The sequence below is a fragment of the Oncorhynchus mykiss genome, chromosome 19 (genome assembly GCF_057628025.1).
Source record: "Oncorhynchus mykiss isolate SJ-2025 chromosome 19, ASM5762802v1, whole genome shotgun sequence".
NCBI lineage: Eukaryota > Metazoa > Chordata > Actinopteri > Salmoniformes > Salmonidae > Oncorhynchus > Oncorhynchus mykiss.
Genome location: NC_143040.1, coordinates 44,625,985 through 44,652,187, shown reverse-complemented (window position 1 = coordinate 44,652,187; position 26,203 = coordinate 44,625,985). Strand labels below are relative to the sequence as shown.

General features: G+C 44.8%; 1 protein-coding gene across 6 annotated transcripts in view; it reads right to left on the bottom strand.

The window, feature by feature from the left end:
• The window catches only part of ttc7b (tetratricopeptide repeat domain 7B), a 68,799-nt gene that overhangs the window by 9,522 nt on the left and 33,074 nt on the right, over positions 1 to 26,203 (bottom strand). For 2 of the 6 annotated variants that reach the window (XM_036954712.2, XM_090211116.1), the window contains exons 10-20: positions 18,895 to 18,978; positions 18,698 to 18,802; positions 18,451 to 18,568; positions 17,647 to 17,704; positions 16,759 to 16,831; positions 15,285 to 15,445; positions 11,192 to 11,308; positions 9,595 to 9,692; positions 8,078 to 8,266; positions 3,718 to 3,858; positions 449 to 651 (exon numbers count right to left, since the gene is read on the bottom strand). In XM_036954712.2, coding sequence (XP_036810607.1) covers positions 449 to 651; positions 3,718 to 3,858; positions 8,078 to 8,266; positions 9,595 to 9,692; positions 11,192 to 11,308; positions 15,285 to 15,445; positions 16,759 to 16,831; positions 17,647 to 17,704; positions 18,451 to 18,568; positions 18,698 to 18,802; positions 18,895 to 18,978 — 1,347 coding nt within the window. Of the gene's footprint in view, positions 1 to 448; positions 652 to 3,717; positions 3,859 to 6,705; positions 6,766 to 8,077; positions 8,267 to 9,594; positions 9,693 to 11,191; positions 11,309 to 15,284; positions 15,446 to 16,758; positions 16,832 to 17,646; positions 17,705 to 18,450; positions 18,569 to 18,697; positions 18,803 to 18,894; positions 18,979 to 26,203 lie in introns of all 6 variants that reach the window. The other 4 variants (XM_036954713.2, XM_090211118.1, XM_036954714.2 and 1 more) reach the window with 2 other exon arrangements.

The window sequence follows — 26,203 nt, the reverse complement described above, 5'->3', positions numbered from 1 at the left end:
GGCTCAATGCAGCCTTTTCATCCCAAAAGTGTCTAGTTTGTAATAAACAGAACGAAAAGCTAATCTGCTAACAGCATGAGTCAGACCTGCAGTCTCTCCATTCAAAGTGATGAGCAAGCAGCATGGAGGTTTACAGAGTGACAGTAACAATGGGCTTCCCCCCTCGGTCTGCACCACTTGACTATGACCTGAGAGAGCGACTATGGGAGGCACTATGGATATGGGACTGGGAGGCCCATAAGAGTGACAGAATGTCAGCTGTCAGACTGCATGGTTGACATGGCAGTAGTAGGGAAGACGAGAGAGAGGGAGAACAGAACAGATGTGAACAGAGGGATGTAGAGGTTCAGGACTCACCAGTCTCTGCATCGTCTTGACGTGGGTGGGGCTGATGATGGAGAGAGAGATAGCGAGAGACAGAGAAGAGGGGAACAGAAGAGACACTCACCAGTCTCTGCATGGTCTTGACGTGGGTGGGGCTGATGGAGAGGGCCTCCTCGTACCAGCGTTTGGCCTCGTCCACGTTGCCCCGCAGCTCAGCCACCTGGCCCCGCATAAACAGCACGTTGTGGGACATGGGGAACAGGTTGGCAGCCTCCTGGGTGCAGGCCGTCGCCTCCGCAGGCTTGCCCATGCCAATGTACACCTCCGCTAGAGAGAGAAAGAGATAGGAGAGAGAGTAGATAGGGGAGAGGAGGACCGTGAGGTGACACACTGACACAAATAACTAGGACATACACTGACTGACTAACAGAAACCGTTTCAGACAGACCCACAGACACACACTTCCTATGGTAATGGGAGGTGCAGCAGACCAGAGGGGTGATAGCTGTCTTTTGACTTAATGATTTCATCAAGAGAGGAAATGAGAGCTTCTAGCAGGTGGCAGCCAGCCTGATAAACATTTCACACACACACACACACACACACCTTATTGCTTTGTAAATAAGGGTTTAAAGTAAAGCCCATAGATCACATACAGACAGAGACTTGAAAGTGAGTTTTCCAAAAGCAATAAAACAGACTTACATCCAAAGATCATATCATGTCTCCTATTTGTCTTCCTTTTGGGTGAAATAGCTGAAAAACTATAATAATAATTATGAGCAAACATGACCTTATAGTGGCACTGATGTGTGTGTGCGAGTCTGATTGTGTGAAACTGTCCCTGTGTCTGTCTGTCTGTCTGTCTGTCTCCAGGCAGGCTGTTCTCTGAGCAGCCAGCTAAGCCTCCAGTGCTGTCCTCATTTGTTGGTCCCAGAGAAAGGAGGTTATATCCAGGACACCATCCCCCATCTCTCCATTCTCTGGCATTTTGGAAAATCTTCATGGAGCGCCACAGCCTTGCTCACCCTCCAGCAGCGTGTGTGTGTGTGTGTGTGTGTGTGTGTGTGTGTGTGTGTGTGTGTGTGGACGAGACTGTTTGGGGTTGGTTCACAAAGCCTCAGCAGCACTACTAGATAGGCAAGCAGTAGCAGCTGGCTGAGGGAGGGAGGGGACCTTGCTCTGCTCTGGCCTCCGCTTCTGGCATTTCAACGCTCTGCGGTGAGAGCAGGAGCGGATTTATCTCCCTCTCCCTGCACCCCCCTCCTTCTCGTCTTCTCTCTACTTGCCTTCTCCCCATTTTTCTCTATCCTCTCTCTAACTTCCCCTTCTTTCTCTCACCCCATTTCCTTCTCTCAATGCCCCCCTATCCTCTCACAATGCCCCCATCCATCCTTATATCTCCCTTTCAGAGCTGATTCAAAGAGTCCCCTTGGTTTTCTTATCAGTGTGAGGATCTAAGTATCTAAGGATGGCAATAAGGATAATGACCACATAAAGCAGTCAGTGTGTGTGTGTGTGTGTGTGTGTGTTCTTTCCCACCCATCGCAGGAGGACTGCAAATGAAAGGCAGCAGCAACAGTCCAGGAGGCCCTGCCTGGGATATGTTAACGCTTAACAGTCGACCACCTCACAGGAACATATCGATTCCATTAAGCTGCTGTCTGCTACCCCTGAGTCAATGGATTACCACTCCCACACACACCCTGCCAATCACTAACACCATACACATGCATGAACACAAGTGCACACGCACACAACACACAACTCCAGGATATCATTCTGGATAATGGATATCATTTTTGGTACACATAATTAATGAGAGTAGGATAAGGGTATAATACAATAACAGCAGGATAGTGCAGCATTATACTAACTCCCCTCTGGCTGTCCAGCCTGTGTGTTAGTGACAGAGGTGTAGTGACTCAGTGTACTACCATAGCTGTGTGTTATAGTGTACTACCATAGCTGTGTGTTATAGGGGTATAGTGTACTACCATAGCTGTGTGTTATAGTGGTGTAGTGTACTACCATAGCTGTGTGTTATAGTGGTGTAGTGTACTACCATAGCTGTGTGTTACAGTGGTGTAGTGTACTACCATAGCTGTGTGTTATAGTGGTGTAGCGTACTACCATAGCTGTGTGTTATAGTGTACTACCATAGCTGTGTGTTATAGTGGTCTACCATAGCTGTGTGTTATAGTGGTGTAGTGTACTACCATAGCTGTGTGTTATAGGGGTTGTAGTGTACTACCATAGCTGTGTGTTATAGTAGTGTACTACCATAGCTGTGTGTTATAGGGGTGTAGTGTATTACCATAGCTGTGTGTTATAGTGGTGTAGTGTACTACCATAGCTGTGTGTTATAGTGTACTACCATAGCTGTGTGTTATAGTGGTGTAGTGTACTACCATAGCTGTGCGTTATAGTGGTGTAGTGTACTACCATAGCTGTGTGTTTTAGTGGTGTAGTGTACTACCATAGCTGTGTGTTTTAGTGGTGTAGTGTACTACCATAGCTGTGTGTTTTAGTGGTGTAGTGTACTACCATAGCTGTGTGTTTTAGTGGTGTAGTGTACTACCATAGCTGTGTGTTTTAGTGGTGTAGTGTACTACCATAGCTGTGTGCTATAGGGGTTGTAGTGTACTACCATAGCTGTGTGCTATAGGGGTTGTAGTGTACTACCATAGCTGTGTGCTTTAGTGGTGTAGTGTACTACCATAGCTGTGTGTTTTAGTGGTGTAGTGTACTACCATAGCTGTGTGCTATAGGGGTTGTAGTGTACTACCATAGATGTGTGCTATAGGGGTTGTAGTGTACTACCATAGCTGTGTGCTATAGGGGTTGTAGTGTACTACCATAGCTGTGTGTTATAGTGGTGTAGTGTACTACCATAGCTGTGTGTTATAGTGTACTACCATAGCTGTGTGTTATAGTGTACTAACATAGCTGTGTGTTATAGTGGTGTAGTGACTCAGTGTACTACCATAGCTGTATGTTATAGTGGTATAGTGTACTACCATAGCTGTGTGTTATAGTGGTGTAGTGTACTACCATAGCTGTGTGTTATAGTGTACTACCATAGCTGTGTGTTATAGTGGTGTAGTGTACTACCATAGCTGTGTGTTATAGTGGTGTAGTGACTCAGTGTACTACCATAGCTGTATGTTATAGTGGTATAGTGTACTACCATAGCTGTGTGTTATAGTGTACTACCATAGCTGTGTGTTATAGTGTACTACCATAGCTGTGTGTTATAGTGTACTACCATAGCTGTGTGTTATAGTGGTGTAGTGTATTACCATAGCTGTGTGTTATAGTGGTATAGTGTACTACCATAGCTGTGTGTTACAGTGTACTACCATAGCTGTGTGTTACAGTGTACTATCATACCTGCGTGGAGCCAGATCTGAGCCAGAGTCATCCAGGGGTGTAGGGGTCCATGTTTGGGGGCGCTGCTCTGCATGGAGGAGGCCACCTCTGACAGGGCCTGTTCCACCCGCGACGCCGCCATGGATGTGGCATGGACCGAGCCTGCAGATAGAGGGGGAGGAGGAGAGGACGACAGGGGAGAAGAGGGGGTAAGCACAGCAGCACCAGCACCTCATGGTAAAAGGATGCAACTTTAGGGTAATGTTACTCCACTCATTCTGCATCCATCGTTCAGGACATTAGCTGCACAAAACTTCACACACAGATGGCTTCATGCCTTCACAAAAAGCTTCATGTTATATAGGCTACTAGTGACAGGCAGTGTTACTAAGATAGCAGCTATTAACTGTCGATTATCCTTGCAAACCACTGATTCACATATCCAGACGTATAGACATACAATAACCTGGCTGTAGCTGTACAAACTAGGCCAACTGATTTGGGACTGGAGTTGGTGGAAAATACTATTTGGAGTGGATACTACTTTCCCCGGCTCTAAAGAGCGAGAGAGCTTTCATTATTGGCCTTAAAGAGCTTTAGATTAAAGCACAAATGGTCCCTATCTTCAAATCCTGTCAAGAAGATCTAGTGAAAGCACCGGGGCAAAGAAAAGTCCTGTGATGAATTTAGGGGGGAGAGAAAATATCCCTGGCAATAGAGAGATGTTTTTGATAAGGTCTTGCGAGTTGGGAGGAGAGATTTGATTTGTGTTTAAGCTGAAATGCTGCTAAGAGGATTTAGTGAAATGGGAATAGGAATCAGTCTCTGGGTTCTCAATCTGCATGGCAGGCTTTTGGTGAGGCACACACGGCCACTTCACTCTCACACACACAGCACACACACACACACTTTCTGTATACTGGAGCTCAGTGACTCTTACACTATAGACCCTTTAACAACCAGTAGCATCCATCTATGGTCCACATGAATGCTTTAACATGTACTCTTCTCCTCAACACGTCACTCACCACTACTACCGAATGGCCATAAAACACAACACCGACTCCTTTTATTGCCTCAACACACGAGTGATGAACACAATTTGAACCATACATATACCGTCCTATATGGTTATAGCTCTATGATCTGAACACAATACCTCATCTAAGAAGTCTCTCTCCTACAACTACACATTCTCATCCTTCACTCTGCCTCTCTGAACACCCACACCACAGGATTACAGGCAGGCAGGCAGCCTTTCGCGTCAAACTGCTTCACTCTTCTCATATCAGAAAAATAACATGTTTGCTTTCTCTCTGGCTCCCTGGTTATTGACTGAAGCGACAGTCACACAGTATGCACCTACAAACCCTGTCAGTGTCCCAAATTGCATCCTATTCCATTTTTAGTGCACTACTTTTGATTAGAGCCCTATGTACCCTGGTTAAAAGTAGTGCACTGTAAAGGGAATAGGATGCCATTTGGGACTCAGGGCCTGAGATCGATACTCTTCCCTCCCTCACAGCAGCACTAAGCCTACAGAGCCCCAGTCTCAGCCCTAGCGCCCACATTTAGCATGTAGACTGGAGACACCGGCTCTGTTCAAAAGTAGTGCACTATATCTGGAATAGGGTGCCATTTGGGATGCATCCAGCGTCAACCATGGAACTACACAGCCACGTCAGCCAAATTGAGCATATTGGCAAGGTCTGAAGGGCTTTGCCTGTTCTAGTCATTCTATTTCTATGGACACACCAACTTGATATGGCTGAAGAAGGTTTATCGCAGAAGGAAGGAACACCCGGTTGAGTGGAGGGATTGATTGTTTTAAAAGGTCCCTGGAAAGATGGAGAAAGAGCACCAGGAGCTGTACCATCAAGACAGACAGCTGTGTCACCAAGCAGGCTGTAGATACTTGTTTTATCCAATGAAGTCAATTAAATGGCACCCACTGCAGGTGAAAGGGTCAAATTAAGCCTGGATTAAACTGGTGTAATCTTAACCTGGATGAGTGAAAATGGTAATCCATGCAGTTAGGAAAAAGTACACAAACACTCTCTCACACGCACACACACAGCGGCCTAAAAGGGTAGCCAAAAGTGCCTTCATGCAAGGTACAAAGCGCAAGGCACTAATGGAGAGCGATGTGGAGGGTGGGTTGTCAGTTCACAGCAGCACAGAAAGAAATCTACATGTTCTTAAAGAAACAGTATCCATTTCACTGGGGCATGAGAGGACAGAGTTGCTTCCTCCTCATCCATTCCCCTTTTTTGTTTTGTTTCTAGTGAAGTCCAAGAGAATGTCAAAGAACACCGGGCTGGACGTATGACAAGAGTGTGGCCTGTGTGTGTTCGCTGTCAGGGAAGCTTAAATGAAACCTATTAATAGTCTGTGAAAGCCTAGAGGCCCAGGAGTGAAACTAACTGGTCTCTACAACACAACAGTCAGTCATGGACAACATAGTCCATAGCTCTTTAACTAAACACAAATAAAATTACAAATGAAAAAACAAAAACACCGCTAGCCCGTCTGGGATTGGTCTGGCTAATGAGCTCTGTATTGTATGGTGGAGGGAGCCCATACGATAAGGCTGTGTGTCTGGTGGATAGAATAGAGCAGCCAGCCAGGGGAAATGATACTGCCTCTTTAATTATGGAGCTGCCTACTCCATAGCTGGCCCACCGAGTCAGGAAGCTCAGTGAGCTAATTGTTTAGCTGTAGCACAAAGGGCCTGAGGACAAAAATAAATCAATTAAACAAAACAGAAAATAAGGTGAGCTAGCGAATAGCGGCCGGACAGCCTCCGGTATGGTCCACACATGGTGGATGACTGACTGACTTTAGGAGCACAGACAGACAGAGCGACAGGCAGGTGGGTTGGTGGTGACGGATGGATACATTGACTGTGGAGGAAAAGAAAAATCAGGCCAAGGCCAGGAGGCGTGATACATCAGTCAGAGTCCAGCGTCAGTGGGAGAGAGGGAGCGGAGGGAGAAAAGCGCTACTTACAAACTGAAAACATGGAGTAAAAACCATGATACTGATGAAAGTTAGCATCTGGAGGGCTGCCTTTAAAATAACAAATCAACAAACAACAAAGAACAAAGATTACTTAAAATAGATAATTAATTAAAGAGGGAAAATTAAAGAGATACAGCTAGGAGAAAACTTTAAAATCACTTCCACTCAACAACAAAACTGAAGTATACTTAACAGAAACATTTCAAAAAGACACTAACATTAGTGACTGCTGAAGTTATTTATGCTAAGGTAGTGCCAGTGAAAATGGATCCACACAACGATTCACTATCAATGTGTCAATCCAATCCATCCTAAACTGCTTCACCCCTGCACGTTTTTGTGGTTGCTATTGCCACCAGTGCAAGCTTTTCCTTCCTTAAAATCACCTTTATCACGTTCCTTATTTAAACATCAAACATGCATTGTGACGGGCAAACACAAAAACCTTGGACCTCTATTGCAGGTGTAAATACACTGTGGTTATTTGAAGTGCCTCAATCCAACCCTTTATCAAGCAGTAAAACATAACATGGTACAATGGAAGGTGACGAGGGACAGATGGTAGAACACCAAAGGACAAATGAACAGAGTGATGAATAGAAAGAGAAAGCCAGGGGACACAGAGAGCTAGATAGAGGAGAGAACATAACAGGAAGTACTGTGACGTGTGTGTGTGTGTGTGTGTGTGTGTGTGGAGAGTGAGCGTGCTTGAGTGAGTGCGGGTGGGTTTTTACCTGTATTGCCGGTAGAGTGTACCTGTAGTACTAGTGCCTAACCACAACCTCTCCTCACCTCTCCTCATCTCACTCTGTATCCTACACTTCCTCTGTTAACCCCAAAACATACAAACTCCATGCCAACTGAACTGACATCTTGTTTGTCAGAGGTTGTTGTTTCTCAGGCAGATTAGGGACTTAACGTCGTCCACTCAGTGTCTCCGTGGCGATAGGACAGGATCCCGTTATGCCCACAGGACTGGACACACCCGACTCACTATTGGGCCGACCCAAATCATACTGTGCTGGCTGGCTATGATATGTTTTCACCTCGTCCTTTCCAGCTTGGTTTTTTAGCATTGTTAAGGAACTATACATAAAACACACACCACACCACAGCCCTGAACACTGGTACACTACAACTACTGTATCTAGGGCTTAATCAGTGAAGTCACTTTCTAAATGGCACCCCATTACCTATAGTGCACTACACCAGAGTCAAAACTAGTGCACTATGTAGGGAAAAGGGTGCCATTTTGGACGAGTTAAAAAAACGCACACTCAGCAAGCATGGTTGTGATTGGGCAGTGAGTCACGCACGCCACAACATGCCATTGGCCGCACGTGGTGCAGAGGAGCATTACTATTGGTGGACTCTCGTCGAGGGGTGTGGTCACAGAAAGCATGATGGCTGCCGGCCGGCTTCGGGGGGTGCAGAGGGGGGTCGGCCCTGGGGGGTGTGATGGGTGGAGGGAGGTGGGAGGGGCCGGCGTGAAAGAGAGGGGAAGAAGGGGTGGCGGGCTCGGACCCCGAGAGAGAGGAGGAGCCAGAGACTAGAAACAACAGAAAAGTAAAAGATGACACAGATATATATATAAAACACAGAACATATGAAGACTGCAGCCTTTCCTTAGCAACAGGTAACTGAAAGTAGAGAAAATGGCATAGCTGAGTTAGAGAGACCTTTCGGTTGATCAGTCTGAGGAGTATTTCTGTCTTTGTGGGGAAAAACTCATTTTGATTGGCTGGGCCTGGCTCCCCCGCCCCTACCCAGTCATGTAAAATCCATAGATTAGGGCCTAATGAATTGACTTAAACTGAATGATTTCCTTATATGTAACTAACATTTTATAAATTGTGGCATGTTGCCTTTATATTTTTTCTCAGTATACTCTGATACGGTATGGTGTAACACACAGATAAAAGCCTTTATTGTGATAGGAAGGAAAAGCTGTTGGACATTGAACACTGCAGTAAAAAACATGAATATTTAGAAAATGAAAGATGTTGATCAACGGTCACACACTTTGACAGGATGTAGTCTACAGGGTGTGTCTTCACACCTCTGACAGAGACAGAATGGGGAAATACAAGACGTGATGTTTAAAATGTCTGGACAGACTGCTTTAGTGTCGTTTTCTAGCTGCAATGACAAGAGACCTATATATATATTTTTTCATTTTCTTTTCTAGACTGCTGAGGAGGCTGGTGAGAGGAGTTATAGGAGGAAGGGCTCATTTTAATGGCTGGAATGGAATAAATCACATCAAACAAATGGAAACCACATGTTGAACTCCATTCCATCAATTCCATTCCAGCCATTACAAAGAGCCCATCCTCCTATAGCTCCTCCCACCAGCCTCCGCTGTTAGAATGGTATTCCTTGGCTGAATCTCCAACCCACCACTTCTACTGCTCTGATCACTCAGTAAAAGGCTGAGTGGTTGTTCGGAGGTTCAGCCCTTAACAGCAGCAGCTTGTAGTTTACTCCAGTATGGCCATAAACCCTGTAGCCATGGAGACAGAGAGCAATATACAGGTGTGGTTGTAGATACAGTAGTCATGGTGAGACAGGACACAGTGTGACGACAGTGACTTGGACAGGGATGTACAGCTACAGTAGTAGATTCATGTGAATATATGTATGTATGAAGCTTTCTGCTTCCCTCATAATGGGATAGCGACCATGTTAAGTAGCCTGGTCACATATCTGTTTGTTCTCTTGCCAACTCCACTTCTGTCACTGTAAAGCCCCTGATGGCACAGACAGACACACACTCAGGCTACATGTTAAGTGTCCTGGGGTAAGCTAGTGTCCTGCTTTATAACTACTCTCGATTTCTCTATGGTTGCGAGGTAGTGGTAGTGAGGTTAGACTTACCCGTCTCTGGATCACTGAAGTCAGGCAGCGTCATGGCATTGAGCGTCCTTCGGTCTGCTATGGCTCTGTCCAACAGGCTGCTGCCTCGACCTGAATCACTGGACACACACACACAGAGAAAATAGGTAAAACACCAACTAGACAGCTAAGCTTCCTGAAAACCCTCCCTGCCCATCTATCCTCTTAGCATGACTACTGCGCAGGTTAAGAGCTGTGTTTTTGTCTGTCTTTGGTAAGATTCACAGTTACTGCATGGGATAGGTGATGAAACCGAGAGCAACGCTCCAAGTTTAGGAAGGAGTAAGGTACCAGGCAGCGGACTGGGTCTGCCTCTGCTACAAAGACGAATGCAAAATCCAGTTCATGAAACAGAAGGATGTACTGGATAGTCACGAATTAGGAGATATCCCCTAGTCAAGTGTCACAGGGACAGTTAAACATTCTGATGTATTGGTCTGGGTGGATTACTGGTCCCTGTCTGAACTCCTGCATCTTTCTACTCATTCTGTCATATCCAGGAAATCACAGCCACGGGCGAAAGGAGAGTGCAGAGTCCAGTTCTGTTCTGTCGTTTGTTCGGGACGGTATATTTCAACAGCATTGACGGGAAACGCACGCAGAGGCAGTAAAACTCAAAATGCGAGACAGAAGAACCGCCATAAAACAGAGCTCCTGACGAACTTTAACACAGCAATGTGTTCGCTTCCGGTATATTCCCCTCCTGTAGGGTTTGGCTGAGGTAAACGCTATTTCACCGTCTATAATGACCAGCGAGTATACACAGACAACACAGTATAGGAATAGTAGGGCAACAGTAGCCTCGGCCCCTGTCTATGGGGGGTGGGTGCAGCGGAGGGCCAGGAGGAGAGGAGTCTGGTTACTTGTAATTGATCTCCGTGGACTAAACTTCTTCAGTTTAACGAGAGTCTGACATGGAGGTGAGGGACTGATCTGTCCACACAGACAGGCTGTGTCCCAAACGGCACCATATCCATATTGTAGTCCACCACTTTTGACAGGAGTCCATAGTGTAGTGCACTAACTAGGGAATAGGCACCATTTGGGACACACCCTCTGGAGATTTTGGGTTATGGCTAGACGAGATTCACTAACAGTAAGGAAGGGAGTATACGTCATTTAGCTCAATCAATCAACGTTGTATTTATAAAAAACCTTTTTATATCAATAGTAGTTACAAAGTGCTTTCCAGTACTCTGCTCTCAGGCCTGTGTTTCTCTTTAAAGCGTGTTAAAAAGCCATGGATAGAAATCAGGGAAGCAGTGCTGCTCCATCTCTCGTGATAGTTAATACCAGTGTTTTGCAGGAGATTGTGGCTAAAGTCGGTGCACATATTTACAAAAGGATATCGGGATAATGCACATTTGGCCCCAGACTCAGACCAGTCTCACTCGCTCGTCCTTTTCTGACATTCCAAAACACTACATTATACGGCATAATATTCCTGAAGGTGGTTTGTAATACCGCAGGTTGCAATGGTAGTGTGTCCAGCATATTTTACTGCTATTTTCATACACAGTTCCGTTCAATCCAGCGGACAAAACATGTTGCCTGTGTAATGGGTACTACTATACTGTACCTGGGGTTGGTGAGGTTGTAACAGGACTTCCAGATCTGCAGCATGTGTTTGCAGGTGAGCAGAGCCTCCTCAGGTCCTCGACACAACGTCTCCAGCTTCACCTTGGTGAACAACAGGCTGCGGGGAGACACCCAGTTTGAGACACAGGAAGACACACTCAAAAACACAGTTATCTACAGTGTGGACTCTCTGCATCTCTCTATAATGATACAACTCAGATAAAAACGTTGTAGTAATACAGGTGGTGTGGGAGAAATGTAGTATTTTCCACCCAGCACCTAAGCTATGTGTACACAATGTTGTGAGGTTGCAGAGAGGAGAGCACCCTTCACCGCCTGCTACACACTCCATCGTCAATGAGTAGCATTAGGATGCCTGGGAGGAGATCTAGCAGAGGAGGGGTGCATTCACCAAGAGAAGAGAAGAGTAGCGTTTGATGAAAGCCTATGTGGACACTAATTCGCTCCCAGAGAGAGAGTAGTGTGAGAGTGAGACAATTCCATTGGTCTGGTGTGGTGGGGGGGTGGTGGACAGTGCTGTGAATTAAGTTCCCATTTATAGACTCCTCCCCCATCTCACCCACCCTTCTCTCCTAGGCGAACGCGTTCCTCCCAGTGCAGCACTGTGATATAAATACAACATGACCTTACCGTCACCTTTCCATCTCCTCCTCATCCCAACATACACACAACCGCCCCCCCATTCCCAATTGGTTTCAAAAAAATAAAAAATAAAAAAATAAAAAAACACTAAGATATATCAAATACATAGTTGAAGTCGGAAGTTTACATACACTCAGGTTGGAGTCGTTAAAACAAATTTTTCAACCTCTCCACAAATTTCTTGTTAACAAACTATAGTTTTGGCAAGTGGGTTAGGACATCTACTTTGTGTATCACAATTCCAGTGTGTCAGATGTTTACACACTATAACCTGCCCAGGGACTGTGGTTGAAAATTAGCTGGCTGGCTAAAACCGGCACTTTTACTGAAACGTTGATTAATGTGCACTGTCCCTGTAAAAATAAAATAAACTCAACTCAAGTTGACTGTGCCTTTAAACAGCTTGGAAAATTCCAGAAAATTATGTAATGGCTTTAGAAGCTTCTGATAAATTATGTCAGTGAGCCTGAGTCAATTGGAGGTGCACCTGTGGATGTATTTCAAGGCCTACCTTCAAACAGTGCCTCTTTGCTTGACATCATGGGAAAATCAAAAGAAATCAGCCAAGACCTCAGAAAAAAAATCGTAGACCTCTAGAAGTCTGATTCATCCTTGGGAGCAATTTCCAAACGCCTGAAGGTACCGCGTTTATCTGTGGCAGCAACATGTTGTGGGGCTGCTATGCTGCACTTCACAAAATAGATGGTGTCATGAGTAGTGAAAACTATGTGGATATATTGAAGCAACATCTCAAGACATCAGTCAGGAAGTTAAAGCTTGGTCGCAAATGGGTCTTCCAAATGGGCAATGACCCCAAGCATACTTCCAAAGTTGTGGCAAAATGGCTTAAGGACAACAAAGTCAAGGTACTGGAGTGGCCATCACAAAGCTCTGACTTCAATCCTATAGAAAAAGCATGTGCGAGCAAGGAGGCCTACAAACCTGACTCAGTTACACCAGCTCTGTCAGGAGGAATGGGACAAAATTCACCCAACTTATTGTGGGAAGCTTGTGGAAGGCTACCCAAAACGTTTGACCCAAGTTAAACAATTTAAAGGCAATGCTACCAAATACTAATTGAGTGTATTCTAACCCACTGGGAATGTGATGAAAGAAATAAAAGCTGAAATAAATCTCTACTATTATTCTGACATTTCACGTTCTTAAAATAAAGTGGTGATCCTAACTGACCTAAGACAGGGAATTTTTACTAGGACTAAATGTCAGGAATTGTGAAAAACTGAGTTTAAATGTATTTGGCTAAGGTGTATGTAAACTTCCGACTTCAACTGTAAGTATTCACAACCCTGAGTCAATACATGTTAGAATCATCTTTGGCAGCGATTTCAGCTGTGTCTTTCTCGGTAAGTCTCAAAGAGATTTCCCCACCTGGATTGTACAATATTTGCACATTATTCTTAAAAAAATAAAAATCAAGCTCTGTCAAGTTGGTTGTTTATCATTATCAAGTCTTGCCATAGATTTTCAAGACGATTTAAGTCAAAACTGTAACTACGCTTCTCAGAAACATTCAACGTCATCTTGGTAAGCTACTCCAGTGTATATTTGGCCTTGTGTTTTAGGTTATTGACCTGCTCGAAGGTGAATTTGTCTCCCAGTGTCTGTTGGAAAGCAGACTGAACCAGGTTTTCCTATAAGATTTTGCCTGGACTTAGCTCGATTCCGTTTCTTTACATCCCCCCAAAACTCCCTTGCCGATGACAAGAATACCCATAACATGATGCAGCCACCACTATGCTTGAAAATATTAAGAGTGGAACTCTTGGATTTGTCCGAAACACTTTGTATTCAGGACATAAAGTTAATTTCTTTACCAAATGTTTTGCAGTTTTACTATAGTGCCTTACAAACAGGATGCATGTTTAAGAATATTTGTAATTCTGTACAGGTTTCCTTCTTTTCACTCTGTCATTTAGGTTAGTATTGTGGAGTAACTACAATGTTGTTGATCAATCCTAACTTTTCTCCCATCACAGCCATTAAACTCTGTTTTAAAGTCACCATTGGCCTCATGGAAAATCCTTGAGCGTTTTTCTTCCTCTCTGGCAACTGAGTTAGGAAGGATGCCTACATCTTTAGAGTGACTGGGTGTATTGATACACCATCCAAAGTGTAATTAATAACTTCACCATGCTCAAAGGGATATTCAATGTCTGCTTATTCAGGTGCCCTTATTTGCGAGGCATTGGAAAACCTCCCTGGTCTTTGTGGTTGAATCTGTGTTTGAAATTCACTGCTTTACTGAGGGACCTTAACAGATAATTGTATGTATGAGGTACAGAGACGAGGTAGTCATTCAAATATCATGTTGAACACAAATATTGCACACAGAGTGAGTCCATGTAACTTATTATGTGACTTTTTAAGTATAAAAAGGCTTGCCATAACAAAGGGGTTAAAGAGTCAAGACATTTCAACTTTTCATTTTTAATGAATTAGTTAAAACAATTCTAAAAACATAATTCCAATTTGACATTATGAGGTATTGTGTGTAGGCCAGTGACACAAAATGTCAATTTAATCCATTTTAAATTCAGGCTGTAACAACACAAGGCACAGTAAATATTCACAGAACTCACCCTCAGCGTCATGTTTTTACACGCACACACAGGCGTGCACACAAACACACACACACACACTTCACTCTCCCCCAGGGAGAGCCGATGCTCAATCAAGCTTGTGTAAAAACAGGGTAAAAAAAGAATACAAAATTGGAAAATGAAAAAGCGTGTTCTTTTTAATGTTATGTAAGTGGCTGAGGCAGAGATACCGAGGCACAGAAGCCAATACTGTGCTGGCCTGAGGGTACAGCAGACTAAATCTATTAGATATTGTGAAATTCAAACACCGGAAACAAACAGAGCAGGGAAAAGAGAGAGAAAAAAAAGAGGATCTCAGAGTTACGTAGAGTAAGGGGTGTGAGAGGGGCAGGGTTTGTGCACAAATTAACCATCAGACAGAGGAGATGGAGAGACAGCAAAGGAAAAAGCACTTTGATTTCTATCAGTAACTAACACACAGCTCTGAAAATACAATTCAAATTGCTGTCTACCTCTGCCGCCAAAATAACCAAGCGGATCTGTGTGTGTGTGGATGGCTGGCATGCCGTACCCACTGCCCACTCCCTCTGCCCTTCCTGGTAGCAAACCTTCCCATCCCCAGTCATCACACTGGTCTAATTAAGGATGCCAGGTGCTGATCTCCCTGATGCCCAGGACAATGTTAATAACACACTGAGCAGAGTGGCACGCTGACTGATCCTTTGGTTAATGCGTTTGTTCACATGCCAACACCAAAGCTATAGACTAATGCCTCTGTGATGGCCTGCATGAGTATGAGGAGTTTAGAGTGAGAATGAGGAGTTTAGAGTGAGTATGAGAGTCCGATGTGGAGAAAGATTCCAGACTCACATGAAGCTTTCTGGGTACTCGCTGAGCGCCATCTCGATGATGTTGAGAGCGTCGTGGTAGTGTTTCTGGGCCGACAGCAGCAGGGCCAGCAGGTGGAGAGAGTGCACGTCGTCTCCCTGCAGCTGCAGAGCCTGACGCACGTACCCCAGTGCCTCCGGGATCTACAGCACACAGATCACATACACCACCAGTCATTTACAGCCAGAGGTGCTGCTATCTGGCCATGCTGGAGAGGATGCACTTTCTGACCACAAATGTAATTTTAATCACTAACCCAATGGTTCACTTCTCCAGTCCTCCTGTACACCAAACACATGCCTGATTCAACTCATTGAGGGCCTGATGATTAGTTGACAAGTTGAATAGAGGTGTGTTTGTCCAGGGCAACAATAAAACATGTGTACAATTGGGGGTACTGGAGGACAGGAGATGTGAAACACTGCCATAACCTAAAGTAGGGCAAACAACTCAAGTACTTGCTCAGCAGTTTTTATATACCCTCCCCCATCTTGTGAAAACCAATTACAGACATAACAGGGTTATATCTATGCTCTCACAGCTCGGGCCAATCACACGTCTGATGGAGTAGATACATGCTCAAAAACAGCTTACTCGTTAACACCTGCCTCCATCTACCCGGTAATGACTAATATAAGGTCCTTTACATTTGTCTTCCACTTCGAAAATCAATGGTATATGTTAGCTGTGTGTGTGTGTGTGTGTGTGTGTGTGTGTGTGTGTGTGTGTGTGTGTGTGTGTGTGTGTGTGTGTGTGTGTGTGAGAATCAATACTGGCCAACAGATGGAATCTAATCAGAGACTACATTTGGTATTAGAGGCACCTGGGGGTTTTATAATAATACAGTACAATGGCTGTCTATCACCGAATGTAATTACAATTCACAATCCCTCTCTATCCTCTCCTCTCCACTCCCCTCTCCAGACCTGCTCCTGTCAGAAATGCACCCTTGACATTTCCGTCTCATGGTTTTTAAATCAATTTTAATGTCACATTATTTCCAGACTCCCCGTGTCTCAAACCAACACTTTATTTGGGTCTTTATCACCATGGAAACAGTCCTGGTCCCTGTATCAGCGGTTAGATTTCATCTATCTCCCTCAATCTGATGGGAGGATCGACGAGAGATTACAGAGGAAGGACAGAGAGAAGACAGAGAAAAAATGAGAAAGACACATGGGGGGGTATAGAGAGGAGTATAGAGTTGAGAAAGAGACAATATACATGGAGAGACCGAAAGAGAGAAGAGGGAGAGAAAGAGCGAGTTTACATTGACCTTAGATTGACCCGTGTGAAAGATGAGCACCTTTACCTCGTAGGGGGTTGAGGCAATGAGCGGAAACACACACACACATCTATCTACAGGGAGTATCAGTGTTGCTAAACCAGCTCCGACACGCAGAGAAGCTCATTAGTTCCATCCTGACTCTGAGCCACAGTGTGTGTGTGGCCTTACCTGCCGTGACACAGCCAGCTGCAGGGCCAGGTAGAAGGCAGCCAAGTGGTCTGTGGGGGACAAGCTTTGGGCTCTGAAACAGAGATGAGGAGTAGTGAGTGAGTAGGTACAAAGTGTCCTTCAAATACTATCAGCAGGTACCACTGATCCACTATGGCATTACAAATATATATATATATATATATATATATATATATATATATATATATATATATATATATATATATATATATATATATATATATATATATATATATATATATATATATATATATATATATATATATATATATATATATATATATATATATATATATATACCCTTGCATGACTGCTGCTGAGAATGCTGATTGATTGCAGTTTCATAAAGCAGGGAAATGAATGCACTCACCGGGATTTTTTTTAACCACTATTACGCTGGAAACACCAGGGGACTAACCTTGAATGAGTGAAGTATATATCCATCCAATCCCCTACTGAACAAGCCTCCCCAAGCCCTGCCCTGTCTTGGCCTGCCCCAAACCACTTGAGGTGGGCTTACATGGTTCTCGCCAAACGATCTCTGTGCTTAAACAGGCTCTTTTACACCAGTGCTGAGTTAATGTGTCAGGAGAGTGGTGTGAGACTGAGGAAGATTCAACCTCCATTATGGGAGCCAGGGCCGAGAAGCCCCAGAGGGGAGTAGAGGCAGGGACAGAGACAGGAAAGAGGAGACACGGGGATGGAATGGGGTACAGGGGACAAGGAGAGTGGTGTCAGACGACACCACCATTAGAGAGACAGCAGGGGCAGGGAGACAAGGACAGGGGAGACATTGAGAGAGGGGATGGGGAACAGGGATATCTATATTGCTTCATTCTTTAAAAACTGAGAGGTACGGGTACTCACCTCTGGAATGCACCCAGGGCCTTCCTCTGATACTCCTCCTGCATCCCCCGTAGGGACGCTGTAGGGAGAAAGAGTGAGAGAGAGAGGGAGAGAGAGGAAGGGGATGAGGGGTGTGGGAGATGGAGAGGAAATATGAGAGAAAAAAATGAAAAGAGAAAGTGGACAAACAGCAGGAGAGAAAGGAGTAAACAGAGCAGAAAACAGAGAAGGCAGCAGATGGGAGAGCCACATCAATTGAGTGAGCATTTAAGAGCGAGTGAAATGGAGAGAGACAGAGAGAGGGAAATGGAGTGAAGAACAGACGGGAGGGGAGGAAGGAGATTGAGAGAAGGCAAGAGAATGAGCAACAAAAGGGGAGAGAGTGATTAGGTTCAGGAGGAAGAAGGGAAGGGTGCTTACATTAGGCTTCGTTAAGTCATAAATATTCAGCTTGTGTACGCCATATGTTACAGTGGAGATAAGCTGAATGTGGGAGTGAGAGGAGATCAATGTAGGACTGTCATACACCAGATATAGTCAGTGGCTGTTAGTGTGTCTGGGTGAGGTGTGACTGATAGCTGTGGACATTAATGTGTTATGGTCATGTCACATTAACAATCCTTCCCCTCCTTACCTCACTAAAAGAACTGAGCAGATGAAAGCAATCCTACTGATTTTCCACCATTGCTTTTACCCGTCCAATCAAGTGCAAATGAAAGGGAGGAGACGAGGAGAGGACATGTTTTCAAGCAATTGAGACAGAGCCCTGTCCCTAGGTGGAATACTGTACGATGTCAGTGGCTGAAAGTGGGAGCGGTCCCTCACCGTCTGTAGCCTTGAGGCTGTACACCAGGCCGATGGCTAGGTAACCTTTAGCTCGGAACTCTGAGGCCTTCTCCCCCATGTCCACCACCATCTTAGCAAAACACTCTCCTTCCTCCAGCTAGACAGAACGAGTGAGAGACTATTAGAGTCCTATAATGGAGAAAGTTAAATCACATGGGAAAAATAATGTCATGATTTCTACGAGAGATATGCGAGGGCCGTTGCTGGGCTTGTTGTTGTCGCTCACCCAATGGAGTGCTCCGATGCACAGCTTGACGGCTAGCAGGGGAATGGTTGGGTCGTCGGGCTTCAGACGGATACACTCCTTCAGTACCTTTACCGCTCGGGCCGACTGCGCGCACACACACACACACGGTCAAGGACAGAGTAATGCTGTACATAAATGAAATAAGCATGATGTCACAGTAGTGATGTCAGACTTACCTTCCCAGCAGCCATCAGTGAAAGGGCCAGCTGGTACCAGAGATGGAACTCCTCAAAGGCAAACTTCATGGCCCTCTCAAGACACTGCAAGACAAAGATCAATAACACTCACTCGATATCACATTTACATGTAAATTAAAATAGAGAAATATCTGAATTCAACATTACTCAGGCATTACAATGTTACTCAAGAAAGTACAGTGCCTTGCGAAAGTATTCGGCCCCCTTGAACTTTGCGACCTTTGCCACATTTCAGGCTTCAAACAAAGATATAAAACTGTATTTTTTTGTGAAGAATCAACAACAAGTGGGACACAATCATGAAGTGGAACGACATTTATTGGATATTTCAAACTTTTTTAACAAATCAAAAACTGAAAAATTGGGCGTGCAAAATTATTCAGCCCCTTTACTTTCAGTGCAGCAAACTCTCTCCAGAAGTTCAGTGAGGATCTCTGAATGATCCAATGTTGACCTAAATGACTAATGATGATAAATACAATCCACCTGTGTGTAATCAAGTCTCCGTATAAATGCACCTGCACTGTGATAGTCTCAGAGGTCCGTTAAAAGCGCAGAGAGCATCATGAAGAACAAGGAACACACCATTCAGGTCCGAGATACTGTTGTGAAGAAGTTTAAAGCCGGATTTGGATACAAAAAGATTTTAAACATCCCAAGGAGCACTGTGCAAGCGATAATATTGAAATGGAAGGAGTATCAGACCACTGCAAATCTACCAAGACCTGGCCGTCCCTCTAAACTTTCAGCTCATACAAGGAGAAGACTGATCAGAGATGCAGCCAAGAGGCCCATGATCAATCTGGATGAACTGCAGAGATCTACAGCTGAGGTGGGAGACTCTGTCCATAGGACAACAATCAGTCGTATATTGCACAAATCTGGCCTTTATGGAAGAGTGGCAAGAAGAAAGCCATTTCTTAAAGATATCCATAAAAAGTGTTGTTTAAAGTTTGCCACAAGCCACCTGGGAGACACACCAAACATGTGGAAGAAGGTGCTCTGGTCAGATGAAACCAAAATTGAACTTTTTGGCAACAATGCAAAACATTATGTTTGGCGTAAAAGCAACACAGCTGAACACACCATCCCCACTGTCAAACATGGTGGTGGCAGCATCATGGTTTGGGCCTGCTTTTCTTCAGCAGGGACAGGGAAGATGGTTAAAATTGATGGGAAGATGGATGGAGCCAAATACAGGACCATTCTGGAAGAAAACCTGATGGAGTCTGCAAAAGACCTGAGACTGGGATGGAGATTTGTCTTCCAACAAGACAATGATCCAAAACATAAAGCAAAATCTACAATGGAATGGTTCAAAAATAAACATATCCAGGTGTTAGAATGGCCAAGTCAAAGTCCAGACCTGAATCCAATCGAGAATCTGTGGAAAGAACTGAAAACTGCTGTTCACAAATGCTCTCCATCCAACCTCACTGAGCTCGAGCTGTTTTGCAAGGAGGAATGGGAAAAAATTTCAGTCTCTCGATGTGCAAAACTGATAGAGACATACCCCAAGCGACTTACAGCTGTAATCGCAGCAAAAGGTGGCGCTACAAAGTATTAACTTAAGGGGGCTGAATAATTTTGCACGCCCAATTTTTCAGTTTTTGATTTGTTAAAAAAGTTAATATCCAATAAATGTCGTTCCACTTCATGATTGTGTCCCACTTGTTGATTCTTCACAAAAAAATACAGTTTTATATCTTTATGTTTGAAGCCTGAAATGTGGCAAAAGGTCGCAAAGTTCAAGGGGGCCGAATACTTTCACAAGGCACTGTAAATACATTTTGAGAGTGTCTAAGTCAAACCCATGAAAGGCATTATTTGAACAGCCTTTGGAGCCTTAGTTTTGATGTCTTCATGTAGAAAATAGTAAAAATAAAGAAAAACCCTTGAATGAATAGGCATGTCCAAACCTTTGACTGGTACTGTATATCAAAAATAAATAATAAATCACCTCAAGGAACAAGGCAAAGTACTAGGCAGGGAGACATATTTAGATCAACCCAGAGTGTGTGTGTATTTGCAGTATGTTGTGGTTGGAGAACGGCAGGCTGTGGCCACAGTTGTGACTGCAGGAGGTTGCGGCAGCAGGAGGCAGTGTCTGCAGCATTGCAAGGAGCTGATCTGAAAGGGTTTCTAGGCAGGCTGTGGGGGTATTAGGACTAATCACACACAAAGAGCTTACTGGGGACATTTTAATTGAACAGGGTGGCAGGGTGGCCCAGGCAGAACAATCAAAGGCAGATTAAAAGGCAGTGTAATACACACACACTGAAGAAAGCCAGAGGACAGAGGAAGACAAGCAAGGAAGGAGACGGGCCTGTATAATGCTCCAAGTGTGTTTCAGTAGAGGCAGATGACTAAGGGCAGCATTTTAAGACACAGGGCTAACACAAACAACACAATGTTGATAATTCAAGACCATACTTTACAGAGCCTTGGCTCAAAATACTCCCCCAGGCTGCTTGTTGTATTCGCAAGCCAAACCATTGGCTTTCTCTGCTATCACAACCTTGATCAACACAATTCTCTCTCTCAAGGAGAAAGACAGGTTTAAAAAAAAAAGAAGTGTTTTGGATTAGTGTTTCTGATGACTGCAGTAACAGTAGCAGTGTCTTGGAGTCTATGCAGTTAGTGAGACTTTGTGCTTTATCTCTTGTTCAGTAAGAGAGAGATAGCAGCGCTGGGGGATGGAGGGATTGACTTCAGAGGGCCTCCAGATCAATGAGATTAGATCCATTCGGCCATCGACCGGACCGAAGAACGGCTCCCGGGTCCAGAGACACAGGAAATGAAGAGTGGCAGCTAAGGTGTCCAGGGCAACGATAGGCCATGATTGGTCCCAGTGGGCCTTTTCGAGTGTTCCCACGGTTACTGATGGAGTGGTTAAGGGATAGGTGTGTGTGTGTGTGTGGATGTGTAGAATAAGTGTGCACACACACACACAAAAGTTTGGACAAACCTACTCATTCATGTAGTAACCAAAAAAAGAGATTCTTCAAAGTAGCCACCCTTTGCCTTGATGACAGCTTTGCACACTCTTGGCATTGTCTCAACCAGTTTCATGAGGTAGTCACCTGGAACGCATTTCAATTAACAGGTGTGTCTGGTTAAAAAGTTAATTTGTGGAATTTCTTTCATTCTTAATGTGTTTGAGTCAATCAGTTATGTTGTGACAAGGTAGGGGTGGTATACAGAAGATAGCCCTATTTGGTAAAAGACCAAGTCCATATTATGGCAAGAACAGCTCAAATAAGCAAAGAGAAACGGCAGTCCATCATTACTTTCAAGCATGATTGTCATTCCATGCAGAAGAACTTTGAAAGTTTCTTCAAGCGCAGTCGCAAAAACCATCAAGCGCTATGATGAAACTGTCTCTCATGAGGACCGCCACAGGAAAGGAAGACCCAGAGTTACCTCTGCTGCAGAGAATAAGTTCATTAGAGTTACCAGCCTCAGAAATTGCAGTCCCAAAAAATGCTTCACCGAGTTCAAGTAACAGACACCTCTCAACATCAACTGTTCAGAGGAAATGAATCAGGCCTTCAATCAGGCCTTCATGGTCAAATTGCTGCAGAGAAACCACTACTAAAGGACACCAATAAGAAGAGAAGACTTGCTTGGGCGAAGAAACACGAGCAATGGACATTAGACCGGTGGAAATCTGTCCTTTAGTCTGATGAGTCCAAATTAGAGATTTTTGGTTCCAACCACTGTGTCTTTGAGAGATGCAGAGTAGGTGAACGGATGATCTCCACATGTGTGGTTCCCACCGTGAAGCATGGAGGAGGTGGTATGCTGGTGTGGGGGTGCTTTGCTGGTGATATTGTCTGTGATTTATTTAGAATTCAATGCACACATCAAATCAAATGTTATGTCACATGCGCCGAATACAACAGGTGTAGTTGACCTTACCATGAAATGCTTACTTACAAGCCCTTAACCAACAACGCAGTTCAAGAAATCGAGTCAAGAAAATATTTACAAAATAAACTAAAGTGAAAAAAAAATGATGATCAAAAAGGAACAAAATAAATAACAAAATAAATAATAAACAATAAAGAAGCTATATACAGAGTCAATGTGCGGGGATACAGGTTAGTCAAATCAAATCAAATTTTATTTGTCACATACACATGGTTAGCAGATGTTAATGCGAGTGTAGCGAAATGCTTGCACTTCTAGTTCCGACAATGCAGTAATAACAAGTAATCTAACTAACAATTCCAAAACGACTGTCTTGTACACAGTGTAAGGGGATAAAGAATATGTACATAAGGATATATGAATGAGTGATGGTACAGAGCAGCATAGGCAAGATACAGTAGATGGTATCGAGTACAGTATGTACAAATGAGATGAGTATGTAAACAAAGTGGCATAGTTTAAAGTGGCTAGTGATACATGTATTACATAAGGATACAGTCGATGATATAGAGTACAGTATATACGTATGCATATGAGATGAATAATGTAGGGTAAGTAACATTATATAAGGTAGCATTGTTTAAAGTGGCTAGTGATATATTTACATCATTTCCCATCAATTCCCATTATTAAAGTGGCTGGAGTTGAGTCAGTGTCAGTGTGTTGGCAGCAGCCACTCAGTGTTAGTGGTGGCTGTTTAACAGTCTGATGGCCCTGAGATAGAAGCTGTTTTTCAGTCTCTCGGTCCCAGCTTTGATGCACCTGTACTGACCTCGCCTTCTGGATGATAGCGGGGTGAACAGGCAGTGGCTCGGGTGGTTGATGTCCTTGATGATCTTTATGGCCTTCCTGTGACATCGGGTGGTGTAGGTGTCCTGGAGGGCAGGTAGTTTGCCCCCGGTGATGCGTTGTGCAGACCTCACTACACTCTGGAGAGCCTTACGGTTGAGGGCGGTGCAGTTGCCATACCAGGCGGTGATACAGCCCGCCAGGATGCTCTCGATTGTGCATCTGTAGAAGTTTGTGAGTGCTTTTGGTGACAAGCCGAATTTCTTCAGCCTCCTGAGGTTGAAGAGGCGCTGCTGCGCCTTCTTCACGATGCTGTCTGTGTGAGTGGACCAATTCAGTTTGTCTGTGATGTGTATGCCGAGGAACTTAAAACTTGCTACCCTCTCCACTACTGTTCCATCGATGTGGATAGGGGGGTGTTCCCTCTGCTGTTTCCTGAAGTCCACAATCATCTCCTTAGTTTTGTTGACGTTGAGTGTGAGGTTATTTTCCTGACACCACACTCCGAGGGCCCTCACCTCCTCCCTGTAGGCCGTCTCGTCGTTGTTGGTAATCAAGCCTACCACTGTTGTGTCGTCCGCAAACTTGATGATTGAGTTGGAGGCGTGCGTGGCCACGCAGTCGTGGGTGAACAGGGAGTACAGGAGAGGGCTCAGAACGCACCCTTGTGGGGCCCCAGTGTTGAGGATCAGCGGGGAGGAGATGTTGTTGCCTACCCTCACCACCTGGGGGCGGCCCGTCAGGAAGTCCAGTACCCAGTTGCACAGGGCGGGGTCGAGACCCAGGGTCTCGAGCTTGATGACGAGCTTGGAGGGTACTATGGTGTTGAATGCCGAGCTGTAGTCGATGAACAGCATTCTCACATAGGTATTCCTCTTGTCCAGATGGGTTAGGGCAGTGTGCAGTGTGGTTGAGATTGCATCGTCTGTGGACCTATTTGGGCGGTAAGCAAATTGGAGTGGGTCTAGGGTGTCAGGTAGGGTGGAGGTGATATGGTCCTTGACTAGTCTCTCAAAGCACTTCATGATGACGGATGTGAGTGCTACGGGGCGGTAGTCGTTTAGCTCAGTTACCTTAGCTTTCTTGGGAACAGGAACAATGGTGGCCCTCTTGAAGCATGTGGGAACAGCAGACTGGTATAGGGATTGATTGAATATGTCCGTAAACACACCGGCCAGCTGGTCTGCGCATGCTCTGAGGGCGCGGCTGGGGATGCCGTCTGGGCCTGCAGCCTTGCGAGGGTTAACACGTTTAAATGTCTTACTCACCTCGGCTGCAGTGAAGGAGAGACCGCATGTTTTCGTTGCAGGCCGTGTCAGTGGCACTGTATTGACCTCAAAGCGGGCAAAAAAGTTATTTAGTCTGCCTGGGAGCAAGACATCCTGGTCCGTGACTGGGCTGGATTTCTTCCTGTAGTCCGTGATTGACTGTAGACCCTGCCACATGCCTCTTGTGTCTGAGCCGTTGAATTGAGATTCTACTTTGTCTCTGTACTGGCGCTTAGCTTGTTTGATAGCCTTGCGGAGGGAATAGCTGCACTGTTTGTATTCGGTCATGTTACCAGACACCTTGCCCTGATTAAAAGCAGTGGTTCGCGCTTTCAGTTTCACACGAATGCTGCCATCAATCCACGGTTTCTGGTTAGGGAATGTTTTAATCGTTGCTATGGGAACGACATCTTCAACGCACGTTCTAATGAACTCGCACACCGAATCAGCGTATTCGTCAATGTTGTTATCTGACGCAATACGAAACATCTCCCAGTCCACGTGATGGAAGCAGTCTTGGAGTGTGGAGTCAGCTTGGTCGGACCAGCGTTGGACAGACCTCAGCGTGGGAGCCTCTTGTTTTAGTTTCTGTCTGTAGGCAGGAATCAACAAAATGGAGTCGTGGTCAGCTTTTCCGAAAGGGGGGCGGGGCAGGGCCTTATATGCGTCGCGGAAGTTAGAGTAACAATGGTCCAAGGTCTTTCCACCCCTGGTTGCGCAATCGATATGCTGATAAAATTTAGGGAGTCTTGTTTTCAGATTAGCCTTGTTAAAATCCCCAGCTACAATGAATGCAGCCTCCGGATAAATCGTTTCCAGTTTGCAGAGAGTTAAATAAAGTTTGTTCAGAGCCATCGATGTGTCTGCTTGGGGGGGGATATATACGGCTGTGATTATAATCGAAGAGAATTCTCTTGGTAGATAATGCGGTCTACATTTGATTGTGAGGAATTCTAAAATCAGGTGAACAGAAGGATTTGAGTTCCTGTATGTTTCTTTCATCACACCATGTCACGTTGGCCATGAGGCATACGCCCCCGCCCCTCTTCTTACCAGAAAGATGTTTGTTTCTGTCAGCGCGATGCGTGGAGAAACCCGTTGGCTGCACCGCTTCGGATAGAGTCTCTCCAGTGAGCCATGTTTCAGTGAAGCAAAGGACGTTACAGTCTCTGATGTCCCTCTGGAATGCTACCCTTGCTCGGATTTCATCAACCTTGTTGTCAAGAGACTGGACATTGGCAAGAAGAATGCTAGGGAGTGGTGCACGGTGTGCCCGTCTCCGGAGTCTGACCAGAAGA